At 40.4% G+C, this 24,032-nt stretch overlaps 1 protein-coding gene across 3 annotated transcripts in view; it reads right to left on the bottom strand.

Annotated features, from left to right (window-relative positions):
- TRPC7 (transient receptor potential cation channel subfamily C member 7) overlaps positions 1-24,032 on the bottom strand; it is a 70,514-nt gene that overhangs the window by 32,619 nt on the left and 13,863 nt on the right. For all 3 annotated transcript variants that reach the window (XM_075766558.1, XM_075766560.1, XM_075766561.1), the window contains exon 2: positions 14,190-14,372. In XM_075766558.1, coding sequence (XP_075622673.1) covers positions 14,190-14,372 — 183 coding nt within the window. The remainder of the gene's footprint in view (positions 1-14,189; positions 14,373-24,032) is intronic.

Genomic DNA, 24,032 nt, shown 5'->3' with positions numbered 1-24,032 from the left:
GGCCAGGTGGACACGGACCATGTCTTGCAGGGTGGATACCGACCGTGCCTGGCCAGGTGGACACGGACCATGTCTTGCAGGGTGGACACCGACCGTGCCTGGCAGGGTGGACGCGGACCGTGCCTGGCCAGGTGGACATGGACCATGTCTTGCAGGGTGGACACCGACCGTGCCTGGCAGCTGCCTTGTTTCCCTGCTTCGGCCCTTTCAGCTGCAGGGATTTCAGTCTGTAGTTTTATTGGGACCGAAAAGAAGAGAAAAGTCTAACTGTGCTTTCATCTTTATTATCTATGAAACGATGATCAAACCAGGAATTTAATGGACTTTTTTCTAGATGTTTGCACAATAACAAAATCGTTACTATGAGTTTAAAAGATCAGTTCATTACTAGTGCAGAATGAAATAGAGTTGCACAGTAATTAGGATTGCTGTAGAATAGCACATTTCCTTCTTTAACAGCACATTAACAGCTATTTAACATGTGCTTCTTCAGATGAATCAGGCTTTGGGGACTGCATTTCCCAAAAAGTAGAAAATAAGACTTTACCCCTTTCACTGAGTAAATCAATCAGAATGAAGAACTTTGATGGGTACTTCTGCCCTCTTTTGTCTTTAGAATTTTTTCCTGGAAATATTAACATTTTAATCTGATTTCTTTTAAGCTGCTTTCAAAAAAAGAAAGCTTTCCAAAAAGGTAATCTAGAAATCATCAGCCCTAGTCCTTCTGAGCCTTTAAAGTTTAAGGTTAAGATGATGACAGCAGTATTGCAAGGAGGCATGTCCTAATGCTCAGTGTTTACGTTTGTGCTAATGCTGCTAGGGCTTATATCTTATTGCCAAATGGAAGTGGAAGGAAGTTAGGCAGAGAATTGATTCCCTTTGTAAATTTTATTTTCAGATATGATGAATTCAACAGCAATTGTAGCAACCCATGGAAAGGAATATTACACTGGGAGATGTGCAGACTTCTGAGATGAAGAGCCAAAGCAATAGCCAGGCTCCCTCCTGTTCATGTAATTGTTCACTGCATTATGAGAATTGATTCAGACAAAGAAATTCAGTTGTCCTTGGCAATGAGACAGTCAAAGACTTTTGCTGGTTGGCATTTCAGAGAATTCATCAGACATTTTAATCTGTTCATTGTTTCACTCTGTCTGCGAACAGCTACAATGAAAATACAAATATAGGAAAATTGAGAAGGAATTGCCATAAAACCCAGTTCATTGGAAGAACTTATTTTGTACAAGGCAATAAAGATTGGCAGCATGCCGTAGAGCCTTGATGTTGTTCATCATACTCTGATTATTACAAGAATGAGGGAAAAATAGGATCAGGATAAGAAAGATAAGAGCATGAATGAGTTTTGATCTGTTATTTGCTTACAGCAAGCAGTGCAGTTTTTCACTGTGTTTGCTCCACCAGATATTAATGAAATACACAGTGACCCTTGGACAAATCCAACCTTCGCTCTATGAAAATTTCAAAAATTGATCTTAGATCTCATCAGAGACGTTACAGAGCCATTTAACTTTCTTCTCTGGGAATGGGCACTGACACCAAGTTAAAGATTACACTAAAGCTTTGCTTAGTGTCATAGGCACAAAAGAAAAGAGTTTGAGACAAAAGCTTCAAGGCAGAATGCTTCAAAATGTAATGAAAAATGGTGATGTATATTGAATTTCAGAGGCCTAAATTCTGCAATGCTTTTTCAAAGTTCCTATTAAATGCTATTTCCCTTTCTTCAGTACTGGAAAATGAGGTGAGGAAGCTTTTAGGGGCAAACTGTGGCTGCTCCTGTGCTGCATTCCAGAAGAAGAGAAAGGCACAAAGCCTTTGGAAAGGATCTGGGAGCTCAAGGAAAAGGTTTTCCCAATGCTTCTGCATTCAGAAACTGCAGTGGCAGCTTTTCTGGTTCCATGGCACAGGGACCCCAGTAGATGGCGATGGTTTTTCCTCATACCATGCAAGCCTCTGTGATTTAGGAAGAAAAATGCACTTCCCTCCAGCCTATCAGTTACACGTTTTTTTAAGTAAAAAAGAAGGCTAAGAAAATAATAATAAAATCACACATCAATCTGAAGAGCCAGCTCAAATAATGAAGCTGCCAAAGCGGTGTTTTTGCGAGCCACTGAAAGGCACAGGAAAGTATTGACACCTCCAAAAGCCACTGTCCTGTGCTACAGGGGATTAAATGAGTGAGATGAATATTTGTCTAGAATATGGAAAAAATCTGTCAAAGCCTTCAGTGGGAATTCAAAGGGCCCAAAGGAACTGTTTTACACATAGAAATAAAGAGAATGTTTTAGAGATCACTGTGGATACCACATTGAATGATAACTTTTGCACATTGCTATCTAATTTGATGTATGACAGCTCTTTCTCGTAGCTTGTCATGTATATGCATTATGGGAAAGCACTTTACAACTCTCATGACAGAGTGAGATTTTTTCCTCAGTATACTTGTTCAAAAATGCATGAGTTTCACTACGCAGACAATAAAGTACATTTATAGCTCTATAACTGTATAGGAAGTTACTTCTGATAGAAAACACTGCAATAGAGAGACTTTCATTTTTTATTTTCTATTATATCAGACAGAGAAAGACTCTGTGATGAGAACCCCCGTTACTGGTGCTGTTCAGTATTAGCACTGCAGTTGCCTAAGCTGCCGGTGGTTAGGCACTGTTTAAATCCCCTATACAAAACATCCCATGGACCCTACCCGAAAGGCCTCTCTCAATCCTGTGGCACATAACAGATAAGCTACAGGTGACAAAAATCCAGGAAATTCTTGAGAGCGTCAGACAATGCTCAGATATCAAGCAGGAGGGGAAAAAAAAAAAAAAAGAAAATGGAAAAAAAAAAGGGAAAAAAAGGAAAAAAAAAGATATCTATCTTGGACAGAAAAATGCTGTCAACAGAAATAAGGAAACTTAAGGCAAGACAAGTAAAAGGCAGAGGTCAGCCTCAGATGATCAAAATTAATCGTGCAGAAAAATCCCAGTACCTTTTTTATTACTGAAATAATTCTAATTCCCTTATGAGTCCAGAAATCTACCATCAATGCAAAAGAATTAACCACTCAGACAGGATCATCTTGCTTTGCTAGTGCACCCTATGCTAAACAGCCAGGGGCTGATGTAGGTAGGAAAAATTCATCAGTGAACCAGTGAAAACGCTTTAAAAACCTGCATGTCAGAACTAACCACGCAAACTTGTGACTTTAACTTTCCTCTTTCACAGAGGTACTCCTGTCGTGTCCTCTCCAGCTCGTCCCTTCGCTGTAAGCCTTATAACAAACGCTGGCAAACCTCAGCAAACCAAAGTTGCAATTCGAGTGAGAAGTGGTGTGTTTAATCAGTGAGTGAGAGCTAGAAAAGGAGCTGCATAAATAGATTTTCAGGAGAACATTGGTAATGTCAAGAGACACTGGCAGGGGCAGGGATGAGCCATTTTTCTTTCCATCACATAGCTGCGTTCATGCCCTTCAAACAACCTTTCTGGGTTCATTATCAAACATTTGTCTTTTGATGTAGCTCATTGCTTCTGCAAGCCTATATTGATTAACGTGTTTTAAGCTGCCGCGCCTGCTCACAGGAGCCCCTGGTTGGGTGTGAAATGCTTCAAATGCTGGAGATCCTAGCAAAAAAGCCAAAACTGTTTTGATGACTCATTTGAGTCAATCATCATGCCGTGCCGATTGCTGGATTACAAGGGAAAATGAGGGGGGCATCAGGTGGCTTCTCCCATTTTGCTGGGGATGTCACCAGGGAGCACTGGAGCAGAGCTCCTCCAGGGAGCAACACGTAGGAAAAACCAGGTGGGATCTGAACCACGCACATTGTGTGCTCTGAAAAGATGAAAGTACGTACCTGTTTTTAAGGAGACGACATGACACACCTCAGAGACAAACAGCCTGAGCTGAGCTCTCCGTGCTGGTGTTTCCAGCAGGACCAAAGCCAGCCCTGGTCTGGAAGGGGAGTTGGTATTTGCTCGGCAGCGGTGCTGTGCTCGAGCAAAACCAGAGGCGGGGAGGGATGGAGAGCTGGGCTTGCCCCTCTCCGCTTCTCCCAGCGAAACCCTCATCAGAGGTGATATGAAATAACCCTTTTTCAGAGGGTTGCTGAAGAGGCTCTGGGAGTACCAGCAAACATTGGCAGGGGTGGAAGAAATTGGGGGAAAGGTGGAAGCAGGATATTACTGCTGTTCCCTGAAGGGCAAAAATTATATTGCCAATTCACCAAAGAGGATCAGATAAATTAAAGGGTAAACACATGCACACAACAGAAGAAAAAGGCAATGAAAATATTAAACCAAAACATAATTACTTTTCTTTTAAACCACTTCTCATTTTTGAAGATTCTTTTGATATTTTAAGCTTTTTTTAAGTCTCAAAGCCTGAACAAAGAATCTGAATTTATACTGAATAAAATATTTTGCTTGAACTGAAACAGACTTTTTTAGGGGGGGAAAAAAACCCCAAACCTTGAAAAATATGTCAGAACAGTTTTGATCTGGTGAAAGACCCACCTACTTGCAGGGTCTTTTCCTCCGATGCAGAGCAGGAGACGACAGAACTCAGTGGAAATTACTGAAGCTTGCTAGGAAATACGCAGTGCAGGAAAAGGGCAATATATGCACATGCCTTTGCCTATCTTCACCTTGTACTCTGTTCCGTGAGCCTCCAAGTGAACAAAGAGCCCTTTGTTTTGAAGAAACTATTCTGAGACACCTTAACAGAAGCAGATGAGGTATAATACATTTATTTTATGATCTGGAGTGTGGAAAAAAAAATCTACCTCTAGCAAGTGCTTGTGCTATTAAACTATGACAAATGAGGTTGTCAGAGGGTAAATACGGCTGGAACTTGGCTCACTGTTTGCTGTTGTGCCTGATAAGGGGTGCAAGTAAAACTGTAGAAAGAAATAGAAAACTACTTGCCCTATCATTTATGAATTAAAAATAATAAGTAAAGTTCCAATCCAAATATACATGCTGTGAGACCATGACCTTTTCTCAAAAGAGACCTGCTCTAATTATAGTTAAATTCTATCCATGGACACCAGCCCAGTTTTTAAAACACTTTGCACCAGAGTAACGTTAGAAGGGAGAGTAAACCAGCAGGTCCAAATTCCTTCATCCAGAAGCGAAAAAGAATTTAAAACCCAACGTGGATGAAAGAAAATTCAACTGATCAAGGCTTGTTTCAAAGGGACCTGACCATAGCATAAAAATAAACACTACATGAGAAAAGGTCCTCTGAGATATTGCAGTTGCTGCAGACACACGCAGAGAACATGAAGCAAGGAAACGTTCCTGCCCTGAGGATTTCTGCAGCTTTCCCTCTGTCCCTGGGGTTCATTTGACTGTCTAATGGCATCACGCACATATTCATGAGGTTCTTGCTCACCCTGTAGATGAGCTTTATGACAGTCTTGGTGAATATTCAGACCTGATATCTGGAGTCTAACATCAGCATTTATAAACCTGGTGGCAAAGGGAAAAGGTTTATATTTGTAGGCAGAGTCCAGATGAGCTGGAATTACCAGGAAAAAAACCCAAAACCCAAACAACAAATTGTGCAACCTCAGTCTCTGAGCTACTTTAAAGGCATAAACTCAGAACTATTTATTATAGTTTTAGTAACGAATTATCCCTTTTGTAAAACCTTTCACATGCACCTTTGTAAACCAAAATATCTTTCTTCTCAGAGCCATTTGGCAGTGGGGAAATACTTGTTTGCACCAAATCCCAAGCTACTCACATATTCCTCAGTTTTATGGAAATCCAGTATCTGGATCCACTCGCTGGTTGACCCGAGTTATCTAATCCAAAATTCTGATTCTGAACACTTAAAACCTTAGCATAGCTACAGTTTACAACCCCATCTCTTTCCTGTGATTCAGTCTGCTCTATAAAAGCAAACGTGTTGTTTGGGATAGGTCTGCTCTGTTCTAAACCAGTGAGTACATGGAAAGGACAGGGATCTCACTTTGCAAGGTGACAAGAAGAGGGAACCAAGGCAGTAAAGGTCATCCCAGCATCCCAATGCTGGCATAATTGCCCCAATTATGTGTGGCACAGCTCTGTAAAGGAGATGGCGTGGTCCCATTTGAATGAGCAACGTGGATGGAAATAGAATTTGACCAGGCACAAAATAAAACCCAATAAAAACAAATTAGCCTAATAGAAAATAAAAGTAATGGGGTAAATAAAACTGCCAGGACCATTTCAAATGCAATTCGCCTATTGGCAGAAATGCTCCCCAGTGCTGAGTGAAAACACAAAATTAATAATCCTCTTAGAAGTGGAAAGAATGGAGGGGGATTTTTTTATTGTTCTGGTATATTTTCAATTCATGTTACATAAAATTAAGTGACATATTGGAGGTGTATAACTAGAAAATGTAGAGTTTACACAAATTCTTCAGTTAGTTCAGTTTAAACCTTGTTCTCCCTAAAGTTTCTTTATAATTTTACTTCTCTGAGACAAGGATAGAGGCTAATTTTTGGTGCTAAGCACTCTTCTATAGCACAGTGAATAAGGTGGTTGGCTCTTGGGCAAACTTCAGTTTCATATTCTAGTGGGCTAATGTCTGGTTTCTCCTCTTTTTACATGTATGAATAAATCTTATAACTGAATTATTTATCTGAAAATAAGCAAATTAATTAGAAGTCCCAGCCTCTAAAATTCCAGGGTTTTCGTATCTGTGCAGAATCAAAACCACTTGGAAATCCTTATTCTTTAATTATTCATCTGAGAACATGCCACAATGAAAAGCTACCAAACAACAAGCTCCCTTTGGTATCTATTAAAAAAAACCAACTACAATGGGCACAGAAGGAGAAATTTAAAATGCTATAGCCTCTTCCTCCCCCAGGAGAATCAGTAAAGTATTTTCCCTTGGCTACATGGTGAGGAAAGGCTGGGCTGGTGCTCGAACTCAGATGCCTCTGGTATAGATGGCTTCATGCCCAACAGAGCTGATGGAGAGAAATACTCCCTCATAGGATGAGACTTTCACCGTAAGGTAGAGAGTCTCAAAAACATACTCAAATGTGGACATCTACAGGTGTCTGACAAGAACCTCACGTAGGAGAGCTGCACCTGGAGTCAGTACGCATGCAGACACCCAAATTTGAACACCATTTAAGAAAATTCCCTCAGTAACTTGAAATACGGAATCTTATTATTTTTTTTGAAGGGTTGTACTCATCCCCATCTGACTTTCCATCCAAAATGCAGATTAGCAGGTCTACTGCCTATGGGGAGATAGATGAAGCCAAAATTAGGGGCAACTAAGGTCAGGTTTATAGCAGGCCATATTAATTGCTTTTTTTCTGAGGGAATTTTATTATTAATAAAGGTAATTTTAAGTCCTTTCATTTGTGATGGGCATCCATGCAATGGGTTTGATGTGTTCCCATGCTCTCTTGTCAATGTCTTGATGACTTCTAAGACCCTATGGCACTTTGCAAATGAAAATAATTAAATCTGCATATTACAGTAAATTGGGAATATTGCAGACACTACTCAGGATGAAGAAATGATTCATTCAAGCCTGGAGAGGATGGATGTATGGGCAGGAAATAACAAAATGAGATTCATCTTGGAAAAGAAAAGAAATTAAAACATCTGGGCAAAAGGAAATCATCAGAACCACAGATTTTAGTGGGAGGAAGGAACCTTGCTAATGAAATACTCAGAGACATAGAAACACTTTCTGTGTGGAAGGGAAGTAACTCTTTCCCTTTCCAGTCTCTGACAGAATGTCTGTAATATGCAATTAAAAATATAAGAAGAAAAATTACATGGATAAGCTTAAGAGTCCAGAATGACCACGGTGTTTCTACTGTTCATATAGAAATTAAATTACATTTGTACAGTATAAACTGTTCTTCAGCAATGGAGACAAGAGACACTTTTCTTCCCACCACCGCAGTCCAAGCCATCAAGCATTCCACAAGACCTCAGTTAAAAGTGCCTGAAGCTAAAGAGTGGGGGAAAAAAATTAACCAGGGATTACAGAAACAAAAGAAGCCAACTTCCCGAAAGCCTTTTTTCTTGAGGCGTTCTCCTCCTTGAGGCTTCACATTTAGAGGGTAAAATAATGACCTTGTCCTTCTTTAAGCTATATCTGTGCATGTTATAACCATTGGGGTACAGAAAAATCAGTGTTTGTCCTGTGGGACCTTCCTAAATTTCATTTTCTTCCAAAGAAGGACAAACAACCGCAAGAGAGATTTTCTGTGACCTAGACAGCTCTGAAAGCTTTGGAGCCAAAACGTTTAATTTGAGTTACCAAAATGTAGTTTTCCATTTGTGTTAATGGTAACGCACAGGCTGTGTGTGAGGCGGTGGGTGGTGTGCCTCAGGGTGCCCTCTCTGCCTTTGCCCTGCAGCGGTCCCTCCCCAGGGCACGGCATTGCAGGAATTTCCAGGGTAACAGCAAATTGAGAGCACGCAGAGCTCATGGAGCCATAGCCACCCGCCATGGCACCTGGCGCAGATATGCTCCTTGCTCTCCAAAGAGAGGAGTTTCAGAACTTTTTGTCATCCCTGGGCTTCTCCTGCCCTCTGTTCTCCAGCTTATTTTCTTGTGATTCTCTCACAAACACCAAGCTTTTCCGTTAACCTTCCTAAGTCTGTGCTAGCTGAGCTCTGCCCCAGCCTGCGTTTGGGGCAGTGTCTGTTACTGCACGCTTTGAGGGTCTCCTCAGCAGATCAGGGCCGGTTCTTCTGCCCTTTCAGGGGCTAACCTTCTCTAGCTCTCATGCAGGGTGGAAATGCTGCAGGTGAGGCCCCATTTAATGGTGAGAAGGACCCTGGAAGGCATTTTGTGCACAAGATACTGTGCAGAGTAAAACCGCATCCTCTGAGCAAGTGAATGGGGAGCACAGGTTGTTGCAGCAGTTGACAAGAGCTGGGACTTCTCATGCCCTTGAGTATCCGAGTCGCGTGACCAATGCAGTGAAAAATTATAATCTAATGCAGCTATGAGTATTCTGTTCGGAGCATCCTCCGTACGTTAATTATTAATAACACAGTTATGAGAAAAGTTCCTGTTCCAGCTCTCTATTAAATAGGATTTACACAGCCATCTGGTGTTCTGTTTAATTCTTATTAATATTTTTTTTTTTCAAACCCAATTTGTGTGTCTTACTGTTAATTAAATTAAAACTCGTGAAAGAGAAAGGTGCTCTGGCTTTCTGATGGCAATGAACTGAGCTGCTGCGGAAACGGAGGTGGGCACTCAACATTTGCAATTAAAAGAATACAGCAACAATAATTCTGACATTGGGAAGGAAAGAGAATGAATGTCACCTCCTACAGAGAAGCAACAGCTTTAGACCTAAAGGTAAATGTCAACATATAAGCCCCCTGCCAGTGTTAAAGGATGACAAGAAAGGAACATAACAGCACAGACAAAAGTGAGAACAGAAAGTAGGAAGGGCTCTGTAAAGCTGATATACACTGGTAAAATGGTTTTGTTGTGGTACATCAAAACCTGCATTTTCTCATTATTGGCTGTCCAAGGGAAGAGTCCAAGACAGAGCTGTCCCAGCCTCTGTGCCTATGCCTCTCACAGGTAGAAATCACACCCTGGCTTAATAAGAAATGAGTTCACGCACAGAAAAAACTTGCACTACCCTTATTTTTCCAGTACCTGATTGAAAACAAAATTGTTTAATTGTTGCAAGGAAAGAAAAAACATGATTCTGTAGTTTTCAGTCAAGAACATGAAGTAAACTCTCACTTAGATGTTGTAAGCCTGCATGGAGAACAGCTAAGAGTATCGTTGGCTCAAGAAACTCAAGACCAGTTTTATCTGCTTTCCTTGGGACCAGAACTCCATTTTAGCAACTCAGGCGACTTTTGGCTATAACCCACCAGAAACACCCAACCTAAATAATTCCTGTTTCACCTTAACGCTGCTTTTAATTTTGCCATTTCCATGAGTAGCTGCTGGACTCGGCCACGGTGTTTGCTCTCACACTGCGATGGTTCCCCAGCCTTCTCCTACAATATCCAAAGAAAACACCTGAACAACCTCGCTACAGCATCAGCAGGGTGCTCTGTTGCTCTTCCTGCACCCAACCTTTCTCCTCCCTTCATCCAAGGCCCTGCACAGCTGGAGGAGAAAGAAATCAGTTCTTGACTGGAGTATGTAAGTACAAAAGCACAGCTAAATAATATCAGGGCAATGGCAAATTTGCAACAAACCCATAACATGGGCTAAAAGTCCACTTTTTGGAAAGAATACAGGGTTCAGGAAATGTTTGAATGTTTGCAGATTGTTTTGCTCTTGACAAACTGTACCCATTGTAATAATTTTCAAGGAATTATGAATCATTAAGACAACTAATTAGAAGGGAGAAATGACTCTGGAAAACCTGAATGGAGGACATTTACGTGCAGTTTTCCAAGAATCCTGGGGCAGAGAGTGATTATTTAGTTCTTTCAGGAAGTGTAAAGAATTAGAATAATGTGCCGTTTTTAAAGACCACTTTGTAAACTGCTGTAATTTTAGCTTTCTCCTTGCTGTGAAATATGTACAAGCAGAGTTTCTTAATTCCTCAGTGACTTTCTATAGAAAGTACTTTAATTATATTAGAGCCTTAAAACTTGCTTTTTTGCCAGAATCTCACATGTGCTAGTAGTACATTTTCCAGAAAAAAGGGACGGGGGGTGGGGAGAGAGAGAGAAGAGACAGACAAGTGATGTCTGGAGCTTTTGATGCTTTCTTGAATAACTTTCCCAGATTCATCTCAAATTTTGTAAATTAGGAAAAAAGGTAACAATCAATAAAACTGCATCTTTTCAGTTGAATGGTAAAACTGCTTTTTTGGAGAATACATTTTTTAAAATTTCAGATTTAGTCTGGATACTAACATAATTTATTAAAAAAATCCCCACAACCAATACCTCCTTTCTCAGACCATTATGAAATCCCTAAAGGTGTCTAAAATTCTTCTTGCTGTTCATGGGAAAGAATGAATATAAAATACCTCAGGAGCTCTATACTCAATTAAATAAGCTCATCTTTATTTCTTTGGCTCATCTAGAGCTTGCCAAGCTAGGTAATAAAAAGTTGACCATCTAAATATTGATGCTAATAATAAAGATGGGCAGGTTTTGGTAGCAGGGATAGCAGGAACAGCTGTAGTCCCTTCATCAATCCTACCCTGCCCACTAAACTTCTAGGAAAAAAAAAAAAGCGGCAAACACAGCTATTTCTGTGTCATTCCAGTTCTAGAGTGCAGTTAAAAACCTGGAAAGGTCCCCACGTCCCTGGGACTGTTTCTGGGTGAGTTAGAGCCACCCACGTCTCAGCACCCAGACTTGGCCCAGGCAGGCAGCACTGTCGGACCAAGGGATGGGGTCTGGGTGGGAAGTCACTTGGTGCCCCTGCCTCCATCTGCCTTTCACACTTGGAGAGCCACATGTGATCTCGCTTACGCCTATGAGTCATTGCATTAGCTTTGAAAAAGTGACTTGAAATTTACAGAATCTGTCCAAGATTTGATTTATTATGTATGTATAATAATTCACCCTCCATCTCACCCCTCTGTATTATGGGATTTTCTTAAAATGAAAATAGATTTCAAAGCACAGGGTTTGTGTACTTAAGCCTAAATATCTCTCAGCTGAATAAAAACTTGTACCTGAAATCTATTGCCTCTTAAGGAAATCATTACTGTGTTACCATAACACAATCTCTTTGTTCAGCAAGTGTGATAAATATCAGTGTATTATCATAAGTCACTGCCAATAACCAAAGCCATTTATCTGAATGTGTCTCTGCCTCCCACAAATGAAACCATCTTACTTTCAAGTTAGCAGTTAAATACTCATTTTACACATAGACATATACTGGCTGCTGAAAAGAATATTCTGAAAACTGCTAACCTGAGAGTCAACATGAGCTTGACAAATGATCATGTTTATGTTCTGTAATTAGTTTAACAGCTGTTTAACAGTTATTTAACCATGAGCAACAGGTTGCTCTGACCCAGAAAGGATGTTCAGCTTTCCTGGGCATAGGAAGATATTTATAAGCAAAAAGACTAACTGTATATCACCTACCACAAATGCTTTAGGTCAGCATTCATACATTAGGAAAAGGCACACATATATAAAACGTAAGAAATGGAGGAAATGTTCCTCTGAAACCAGCTAAGGATGAATATGCTCAAAGCAACACAATAACTAACAGCAATGTAACTCTAACTAATGGTCTTGGTATCTAAAGGATGACACAAATATTTAGAAGAATAAAGAAGCAAAATAGAGCAGAAGACTTCATGCATTGAAAAGGAATGCATGAACCAACTTAATGATAATTCTCAGACCATAGGTCACTGGGGACTATGTCTTGATGAGGTATGTTTAGATGAGTTCATATTCTGAATGAACACCAGAGCAAGTTTGGCTTCCTGTTACCAAAGCAACAGCTTCAATAACTAAACTTGACCCAGCTTGTTGAAAGTCATCTAAGAGTGAACTGAGATGTTATGCTCAGTTTTGGTGATGGAACGATACAGAGACACAACATCCTAGGAGGAAATATTTGGCTCCGTAACATGTGCTCCTGCATGAAAGCAATTAATTTCAAATAAGAGCTTTAAGATTCTCTTTAATTAATGGCTTTCATAACAGGAAAAGACCTTCTCTGGCCAGCATAGCAACACAGTCAAGAGGCAAACTGAAGCAGGTGGTGGGTTTGGGAGGGGAAAGAGAGAGCAGATGTTAGCTTGAAAATTTGGAACACTCTCCAAGTCCCGTAGCAGGAGCCCAGTTTCCATCAATGCATATTGTAGGAGCAATTAATTGGGACCACCCAGACCTAGGATTTGCCAGAATCAAATTTTCCATTCACAGAACATACTTCCGTAAAGATGAATGTTTGTTTAAAATACTTCTAAAAGTCATTCACTTCATGTTTTTCCTTAAAATATATATTTGCCTTCTGTTTTGTAGATTTGGTGGAAATCTGAACTCTTAGACTATGGATCTGGAGTTTAGGAGAGTGGAAGCTGGGAATCTATCACTTTTTATCAACGTTTATCTACTTGTTTTTTGAGGTTTTGAGCTAATTCTGAATAAAAATTACAAAACTTCTTTCCATTTCAAATTTAAATTCCACTTTCCACCACACTGCAGTAAAGAGTCTTGACTATGACAAAGTTGCTACTTTTCGCATATGTTCTTTCTGTAACATTTTTGATGGTTAGAAGTAGCTTTGGAGACTAAAACGAGATGTGAGTCAGGACTGAGCGGTCAGGGAGCATTTGAGAGCTGATCTGAGACTTGGTCTGCTGACTTCAACCAGGCTGCAGAGTCCAACTGTTTCCTCAGTCTAAGCAGAGGATACGGTTTGAAGGACAGACAGATGGTTGGGCAATGGTGAGGAGCTGGATTAAAATCTCTGCTTTTATAATTTGTGGCCAAAGTTGCCACAGTATCTGCTGGGTTTATCCCTTACCTTCACGTAAATCACAGTAAAGGAAGGAAAACTCTGATTTTGGTACTGTAACAACTTTTGTTCACTGCTGAAGTCTTCACAGATTCATAGCCATGACCTGCATAAGAAGCACTGTGCACTATGGGCAGTCGCTTGTGCCATCTATACATTCACATCTATCACTTGAAAATAAATTCTATACCTGCTGTAATGCGTCCCTTGCAAATATTTTTCTTCACACTAAAGTATGAGAGAAAATGCAAATCATGCCATAAAATGCTGCAATTCCTGGTTCCACTGAAATCTTTTGTTTGAAAGCTGGAGAGGGACTTTTTACAAGGGCAGGTGGTGACAGGACAAGGGGTAATGGCTTTAAGCTGAAAAAGGGTAGATTTGGATTAGATATTAGGAAGAAATTCTTCCCTGTGAGGGTGCTGAGGCCCTGGCACAGGTTGCCCAGAGAAGCTGTGGATGCCCCTGGCTCCCTGGAAGTGTTCAAGGCCAGGTTGGAGGGGGCTTTGGGCAACGTGATCTGGTTGGAGTGGAGGGTGTCCCTACCCATGGCAGGGGGGTTGGAACTAGATGGGCTCTAAGGTCCCTTTCAACCCAAACCACTCTACGATTCTATGTGACTCTATATGATTTATTATTTTCCAAGTGACATCAAGGAAGTATAATTTAGATGTGAAGATGTATCCACCAGGGACCCAAAGAAATAGCTTACCTTTTTGACCTCATATTTAATAGCAAGTTTAATCCTGCTCAGACTTGGCCGGTGGTGTTCTGGGCACAGATGTATATTCACATCTCCATTGAGAATCGCCTCTACTTCTTCAGTGTCTCTGCACAGGTCCAGCACCCCCACAACAAAGTCCTTGCATTGCATAGATAGCTTCCTATAGTCGTTCTAGTGGAAAATGGAGAAACACGAGCTATTTAGTCATGCACTTGAAAGCACACCTCAAGCAAACAAAAATAGCAAGAGAGAGCAATTGTGAGCAAGGTTACTTCTGCAAAACTACTGGCTAGAGTAGTAAGAAAGCACTTGATTTCACCCAGGAGATAGCTAGCTTTTCACAAATATACCTTAACTACTCCAGAATTAATTAGCAATGTTTAATCAGCAACAGAGTTTATATTACAATAGAACATGCTTTACAGAACAACAAGTAAATCATTTATAAGGAAATTCTGATTTTAAGCAATCACTTAACCTCTCCTCCCCATTGCTTATCTTTCAAGGAGTTTCAGTCTGGTGTGACAAGCTGTAGCATCACCCACAGATGCATTCAAATGAATTATATAGTTGTAATACCAACTTCAGCTTCCAATTTATTACCTAACAATCTGGTTAAACAGTCCCAAAAGAACATCCAGAGGATAATTTTTGTCATAACACTTTGGAGAAATGTTATGAAATGGGACTTCAGAAACTCAACATGATTTCCTATGAAAAAAATTTCACCTTGCAAACCCAAATTATACTTACGGGAAAAGAGATAGTATGTAGCTGACTTGATAGAGGGCTAGAAGAGCAATTTCACTGCCTTAAATTAAATTGTGATTGATTTTCACATGCTGACACTTAAAAAATGAGGAAAATGCCACCATCTGAGTAAATGCACTAAATTAGAACACAATTAAGGCTACCATTAATAACCTAACAAAATGGTGACATGAAAGACTCGATGCAACAAATAGAAATAATAAGCATAAGACGAGCTCTTACTGACTTAAGAGATCTTCTCAAATTATGTTTGATGAGTTAATTAAATTCAGCAGCTTATCTAATTAAGCAAGCAGCCAAAAAGAGAAGATAGTTAAACCTGTCTTTGATGAAATGATAAGAGTAACCTGGCTTTGTACTCCTGTATTTTCTAAATTATTAATTCTAACATTTACACATAGCAACATATTAGCTTTCCTTGTTAGGCAGAGATCTCAAAGCACTGTGCAAACATTCATTAGTTAGGTAGAACAGCACTGTCTAAAAAATGGTGTTATTACAGGTGGTTAAACTTCTTTGGACAGTTTTTTTCCCTTCAGAACTGAGATGCTCTTGATAATGAATATTTTTTAAAGAAATTGGTTTAATGGCTTTGACATAGGTTTGAGGTTGCTTCTAGTGTGTGTCCCAACTTTGCTTACTATGCTGTTCTGTATGCTGAGGGCTATGAAGAGCACAGAAAAATCAATAGTCGCAGGGAACCAGAAAGCCCTTCAGGGCTGGGATTAGAGCGTTCTCACTGAAACAAGATGTCATTTCTGGCAGGCGTTGAGGAGAAGGGGCTGAGGAGAAGAGCTGGGGAATAGTCTGAATTTTAGTGGTGAGACCTTCTGTAAGGTGGAGCTTCTATGTTTACATACTCTTATCTATCAAAAAAGTTGAAATCCGAGTTTTCCTTTTCCTCCTTGAGTGCTGCAATCAGACCGCATGCTCTAATTGGGGTGTTCATAAATGCAGATCGGCAAGAACTTCAAATCTGCATTAAAAGGAGACATACTACAACAACAAGCAGGTGTTTATCTCTGGTAGAGCAGGTGCATGTCCCATTGCAGAAACTGGGGCACCGAGACTTCTGTAAACATGCCAGTTTAGTGCACTTAGATTTAAGATGTCCTTAAAGTTCAGGCAGAAAATGATTGTACAGTTGCATCTATATCTTGTACCTAAGTATTTTGTAGAGATAGGGTTTGTAGAGAGAATGTTATCAAATATGGGGTGAAGTAAGGTCTGAAATGTAAATGAAAGACAGATTGTACTTTATGCATTCAAAGCACTCGTCTCTAATCAAGTCTGTGCTTTAATCTTCACGATACCAAGATGAATTTCACTGAATGGAAAGCTTGTCTGTTTACTGAGAGAATAGATACCCAAACAAGAATATCAGCCTGGAAATAACTGCAGGATTTGTGAAGGACAGCAAATATAGATAGAGCTGAGAATAGATGTAGGCTGGGAATGAAATACCTAGTTGCCACAGGTAATGGAGACACATAATTAGCCCAGCAGGTTTAAAAAAAAACAAAAACAAAACCAAAAACAAACCAAAAAAACACCAAAAAACAAACCCAACCCCCCCCCCCCCCCAAAATGAGGGTGAGAACTTTAATTTAACTAAGCTTTAATACCATTCTCTATGTACTGTTTGCAAAGTTCACAAGCTTATCTCTTAGCCAGCACATTTTAGGCAATTCTCGTCACCATTTCCACACCATCTGAACAACTAGTATGTATTAACTCAGATTATTTTTCCTCTTCTGCTTTCTTTAAGGAAAGCAGTTTAGTTAGCAACTAGGAAAGTACTTCTAAAGCAACTGTAAATGGCAGGCTTCCAGCTGGCAAACGCCATCAAGACCCAACTTTATTCACATCTCAAGCCTAATGTTTTTACTGATTCTGTACATTTGCAGAGACTATGAATAATTTTTCTGTTCAAACTTATTTACTCCAATTTGTAAGTAGGCACAAGCAGCAACGCAATCTACCCAAGATACAGGCTGTATAAAAAATAAAATAAAATAAAATAAAATAAAATAAAATAAAATAAAATAAAATAAAATAAAATAATAAGATGCCTTCCAGCCAATCTGCAGCCAGGCAGGAGAGCAGCTTTCTGCTCTCAGGAGACATTGCTCATGTGTTAAGACAAACCTCAATGATCACATAACCTGCTGTGTCTTCTGACGATCCCTTTTACAAAAGCATTTGTCATCTTTGTTCTGGCTTCCTTAATGCTCACAGTCAGCATAGAAAATCCTATTCAGTCTGAGGGTGAGCACCAGGCACTCAGTGACTCTCCTCATGTCAGTGTCTTTCCCTTTACAAGCACAGGCTGTTGAAGGTATCTTTACTAAAAACTGAGATTAGCAGGACACTGACAGCCAAGCTTCTCCTGACCCTGGCTTGCACAGTGCAGCTTTGATGATGCATGCAGAAATGACCTACCTGCATATAAAATACTGAATTGCAAGTCATGACACATGGTGAAAGGAAGCCAAGAAGATTTACAAGCAGCACGTAAGCTGTATTGGTGCGTGTGCCAGTGCTGTATAAATTGCCTGTTTCACACATTTGGAAGCATCTGAGATCCTGCATACCCCGCATGAAGGGGCTGTGACAGCGGTGGGGCTCGCTTTTGCGTAGGACAAACGGCTGCAGCCCCAGGGCAAGGGTTAGCCAGGGGTGGAGGAGTCAGGAGGAAGAGGTGAAGGAAAACCAGAACACATTTCCAGTTACTTCTTGTTACACCAAGTTTTTTGAAGATCAGAGCCCTGAGGACTCCTGATGACTCTGCCAGGAGACAGAGGAGCAGACTGCCACTGTGTCTTGGGGTGCAAAGAGCCAGTCCCCACTCCACCGCTGCCTCCGCCAGCTGGGCTCAACCCCCAGACCAGGCACTGCATGGTCCTCCCAGTCTAAATACATTGCTGGGGGGAACCATTCTGGTTGCGAACAGGGGTCCTCCCTCCAACCGCAACAAGAAACTCATGGCTGGAGACACGAAATCCAGCTCAGTCCTCTCAGCAGCGTTGCAAAAACAGACACAGACAGTGACAATAACCCAAACCTTCCTGAGTACTCCGATTAGCTATCACATTATAGAAGTCTGAGGAGTATGAGTTTCATAAAACAGATGGATCTTTACAGTAATGAAAACTGCAAATCATACGTGGGGGATACTGGGGCCTCATCCTGACAAGCTGAGCACTCTCAAGCCTCAGGGAGGAAGATGAAGGATACAACTAAGTACACAAGAGAGCCAGTCTGCCTCAAATAACACACGGAAGGGTATTTTATTTCCTACAGAGACAGCAAGCAGAGAAGTATCAGGATAACGCTTGAGAATGTTACAATATCATTTTTTAAAAACTAGAACATAATAAAAGGATTCCAAATTAGTCATTTCCTGCTTCTTCTAACACTGTTGTGCATGTGGAGTTAAAAATGTCTAATTTTGCTGTTTTGAAAAGGCTGATGGTACTTGTCATTCACTGCAATTTCTCTGAGTACCCTATTATTATCTGTTGATTATGTTCTAAATGAACTCTGTCATGTCTCCACATCTGTTCATAACCACCCAGATTTCTTCAGAAAAGAGCTATTTCATGTCAGAGGGATGCAGTCTGAGTAAAAAGTTAAATGAAATGAGAAAAAGTAAGACCCAGCAACCTATCTTAGCTAGTTAATGAAAAAAATAACTATTTCAAAAGCAATCACAGTAAAGGATTGAAAAAGAACTTCTTCATCCATGGGAGCCTGCCTCTGAAATGCCAGCGGTGCAGGTGCATCTGGGACGGCACGTAGAGAAGTCTGGCCTCGATGCTGCAACATACAGTGAGCAACTCTGAGATTTGCTGAACGCTTCGGTGCAGACGAGCTTTCACCAGAAACTGAAGTGGGGCCAATGGCTCAGAAAATAAGAGGATCAAACCATTTTATATGCAATTACAAACATCCTCCAGCTCAAATCGCTTCTGAGCCTTCTGCCTTCCCAGTCCTGAATTCAGGAACACACTTGGGTTTATGTCTAAGTCCTGCTGATGCCAATGAAATACTTGCAAGCCCGTGTTTCAGTGAGGCACTGAAGCAATCTTCTTTTGAGCTTCAGGACTTACAAAGTGGGGCGAGTTTGTCAATCAAGCTGCAGGTTTTTTGGTTGTAATCGTTGTAGATTATTCACTGCACAGTTGTTGCAGGTAAAAGGGCCACAGACCCACAGGATCATGCATGGCACACAAATACAGAACAACCTGTACAAGTGCACTATTCATGAAAATCACTCCATATGTCACCATTTAGGACATATCATTAAATCTACTCTAATAATTGCTTCCAAATAACATCCACAAAGAGCAGGACAGGAATCACAACCTGGTGCTAGATATTCCAACCGGAGAGAATTCCAAGATTCACTGTTTTTACTGCTCTCCTGTGTACAACTGATTGTTCTGTTAGCCTATACTAAAGCTTCAGGGTCAGACTTGTGATCAGAAAAGCTAGTATCACAGAGGAGTTTCCCTTTGAATATATAACCACATATCTGTCGCAGAATGATTTAATCTACAGACCCTTTTCTGGAAAAAAATGGAGCCTAATGCTGCTTATGAACACACATATATTTTGCCAAATATATTTAAGCCACCATTTCTCAAGGGCTCTTTCCATGGTATATTGTCTCTTATAAATCTGCTCCACTGGAATTTGAGGGTTTCCACACAAATCCAAGACTTCTGGAACCAATGGACATGAATGTCCAGCATCTGTGACTGCGGCTACAATAGCACCAGAAAACTCTGCGTGCTCTCGGTGCGTTCATAGATGGACCTCATGGCACAAATCTGCTGAATCCCACCTCCTGTCTGTGAGCAATGCAGGAGCTGTGTACTCGGCAGTAAATCTGGCATTGCTGGGTAGCATTAAATTTGCTGTGCAAATGAAAGCTGTAGGCTCGCTGCACAGAGCCTCTCTTTAAGTTTCCTTGAAGCTCTTGGATCTTTGTATTTAATCTACATCACACATACATATATATCATGGAGAGAAATACTGCATTTCTTAGATTATCATTTTGAGGAGAAATAGCAGAAAAGAAATAAAGCAGAGAAGTAATTCTGTAAAAACAAACAGAAAACTCCCCCAAATAAAAACACTTGTAGAAAAAAAACAAAGGTGAGAGAAAAGAGGGAGGGCAGGAAGCCAGTAATATTACATACTAGATGTGAAACAAAATTTTTAAATAAACCATCATATCAAATATTCAAAGTGCTCATAAATATTTACCAATTAGATTTCACATGAAATATGCACAAGCCAGTTTAAAAGCTGTTGGACAAATTTCCTTCTAGGTATTTACACTGTCCGTGACTGGCCATATGTTTAGAAATGGAAAAAATCACAAGACCCGTGGGAGGGAAGACGATGAGAAGAGATGTCGCAAAGGGCCCTGCACTGATCCTGCTCATGTAACCATGTTATCATCTGAAGTGCACTGAACACCCCTTCCAAAGAGCTCTGTCGACTGTTCACATAACTGCTGACACGTTTGAATACAGCTGAGTGTCTGTCTTTTGTTTCCAGATTAAATGCCTACACGCATAGACTATGCCAAGGCTGTACAGTTAATTTTCCAGAAAGCACAACATCCAGTTGGTTTATGTTCTCTTGCTTCTTAAGTGGCAGCACATCAGGGATTTTTTTGAGCTTTGGGTGTACTGTGTCATGTTCAGTGGGCATATTTCTGGAAATAAAGCCAAGTCCTCATTTAAAACATTTCACTACTCAGGTGCATCTTGCTAAGTATGTCTGGAGGTAGCAACAGATGCTGCTGGTTTGTCTTTTCAGTGATCCAGACCTTGACTTCTTCACCCTCAGTGAGCATAATATAATAAGCAATCTGTTCAAATACAAGAGTCTGACATTTCAAAAGTGTGTGTCTCTTGCTTTCCAAGCAATTTGGACGTTTCTAAATGGAGCTGAGATAAACATGGCAACTGTTTGCTCTCTGAAGAGTGCGGGGCTGCAGCATGGTGGTGCAGAGGGGCAGTGCCTCCAGGCAACGGGCGGCTTTAAATCCTGTGGGGGAGTATCAGGAGACACCAGGAGATGTGTCCAATGAAAGAGCCCAAGGACAAAGCAGACAGTGCTGTCTGTGTTGACATTATTTTTGGCCAAAAAAGTCCAGAAAACAACAGTACGCTTTGAGTGAGCACCAAAAATTGTGTGGTTTCCAATGAGCCATGAAAATAACGTCCCTTGCATCATTACAAGGATTTCAGTGGCAGCTGGATTGACTGATTTACCATATGAAAAAATTTTTGGTGTCTCTTTTTTTCTCCTTGGTTAGGCTTTTTAGCTGCAATTCATTGCACCACTTCATACGCACCACAGAAGCTCATCTCTGAGACAGCATATCCCTTCAAGAAAGGGATAGAGCAGTGAGAAATCAATCAAACCGCTGACTTTGGATTTCACCTTTACCTATTGACTGGTAGATATATCAAATCATTAAAGAAGCTAGCCAAGATGGTGTTAATGATTTCGGTGGTGGAGTCAGAAAATCCCTTAAAATTTGTGACAGTGCTTTAAAGCATCCTTCACCAGTCCAGGTATATGCAGAACCTTCAAAACAACATTCTAAGAGCTTTAAAGTAGGAACTGTCCAAAGCAGCAGAAAGGAAACCTCCCTGTTTTGTTTCTACTCTTTTGCGCTTTAGCTGTTATGTATCTACCAACTCTACCAATAATTGCATCTGGGAAATCGTTTTTGTGATAAACACAGCTTCTGTGGGACCAAAACCAATGAATAAATTTTGCAAGCTCTTTCCATCAATAAAAGCATTGGAAAATGCAAAATTCTTCAGTTTGATATTCCCTTGAAACATTAAAAAAAAAATCTTTAAAATGCTGGGGTTTGTTTTTTGTTTTTTTTCTTTTTTAATCTAAAATTAATGGATTGTTATTTGGGGAAGTAAAGCCAGGAATCCATTCATGAAATCCTAGGAGAGAGCTGAGGACTGACACTGAACACAACTCCTGACTCTTTAGCCAATATTTTAGATCCCCTAGCATGAGAAATTTCAGAATCAGTCCACTCTCAGCTTTTTTTATTACTTATATTGAATTTTTTTTCTATTTGAAATTTAAAATAAGTTTCCTGTACATGTGAACTCTCTCTACACTGAAATTAGTGGATTACTTGACTTATTTAAAGTTCTCACCCTGAAGACAGTACAGTCTTTTTTTTAAATATGTATCTGAGAAGTTGCCATAAGAACACCTTCATCTCCTCCTCTCCTTTCCCACAATGTCACCTTCTTCCTGACAAGTACTACTACTGAGCATCTCCGTAGCATGCATGTGTGCAGAAACATCAGCGCTATTCAGTGTAGAGCTAACATCCTATTCCAAATCTCTGAAGATATTTAAATGCACTTAGAACAGAAATCATGTTGGTTGACAAATTTTTGAAATTGGAATATTTAATATCTCAAGGTTGGCATAGCAGCTTTTCAGCATAAGATGGCATTTGATGTTTGATGTACTTTCATATCATCTCAGCTGGTTTTCAAATCCACATCACAAGTAAGCCACATGCTTTTGATTTCTCAACTAATTAAAAGGTGGTTTTTTACCTTCTTGCAGATTTTCCCAAGCTCATTTGAATGTTTATGCTGAAACACCTGTTTTCAGAAGATAAACTATCGAGTCCCTGGATGTCACATAATCAGGACAGGCAGTATGGAGGTATTAACTAAATGCTTTGGCATGCGAAATGCAGGGAATACCCACATTCAGTGAAGGAGAAGGTCTGTCTCCCTGTGTTCTGTCAACAGCTTCTCTTTATTAAACACAAACTACCCATTTCAAAATAATACTCTGCTAATTCTCTCGGTGAAGAAGAGTTTAGGATCTGTTAATGTCAGCGGCAAAAATCACGCTCATGATGATGCAGTCCAGGACTCCCAATCCGTCTCCATTATTTTCAAATATTTGCTTGCTCCTTGTGTGGGAACATGACACTGAGAAGCAGCTTTTCATATTTTTAAAACCACAAATGCCCCCTTGCATTAGAGGAACCTTTATCTCAACCTTACTTTTATCATCATGCAGAAAGAATTCCTCTTTTACCCCCAGATGCATTTCACAAGGGCAGGAGTCCAATGCAGCGTTGGGGTTAAATTCTTTTGTTTGTCACCTATTCTGCTTTCAACAGAGTCCTCACACACAACACAACGGACAGCAAGCCTGCAGCTCTGGTGGGACAGATGCATCAAAGCACAAAATTTACCTTTGGACCAAGCTCCTCATTTCACATGCCATCCATACTTTTTCTCTCTGGCATTTTCCCATGTTTTTTACTTTCCTGATCTGTCTGTTACAAGCCCCACTGGGGAAGGGCCACATTTCATATACAATTTGAGACTGAATAGATACTTTCCTTGAGCTAAATGCATTAGCTGCTCTCCTTCAACTGTGTGGCTCTTTTCAGGTCCGATGCTTGAAACCCTTATGTTTCCTGAACACCAGATGGGAAAAACAGGGACAAAATAATGGAATTAAATTTAAAGCAATTGTTTGCTTAACAAACACAGCTACATTTATCCCCTAAGCTGAGTTAAATTTGGCACTTTCAATTTGCTTAAGGAATATATTTATATGTTCAGAGGCGCTATGAGTCCCATCTCTCACGGAAATTTTAGCTACAAACTGCACCTGCATACCAGGAGAAAGACTTGTTTAAAGCCAGCCTGCAAGTGAATGTTGGCTTAACTGAGAGCCATGATGCAACTTACATCAATAACTAAAATAACCATATGTCTTCCAGATCTCAAACAGCCAACGACCACAGTTCCAAATGTCCAGCAACGACAGCTCCTTGCAAAACTAGTCACAAGCATCAGAGTGGATGAAATTCTGGTCCCCATAGCACCTAAGCAGCAACCAAACACTTCAGAAAAATGTGTTCCCAGCTGCAGAGTCCTGGCAGAGAGCTCTCTTGACCATATGGACATCATCCTCTCTCTAAGAAGAACAGACTTAGAAGTGATGCTGCAGCACTTTCTTGAG

This window comes from Balearica regulorum, chromosome 14 (genome assembly GCF_011004875.1).
Source record: "Balearica regulorum gibbericeps isolate bBalReg1 chromosome 14, bBalReg1.pri, whole genome shotgun sequence".
NCBI lineage: Eukaryota > Metazoa > Chordata > Aves > Gruiformes > Gruidae > Balearica > Balearica regulorum.
The sequence above is the reverse complement of the archived record's forward strand: the minus strand, read 5'-3'. Positions and strand labels throughout refer to the sequence as shown.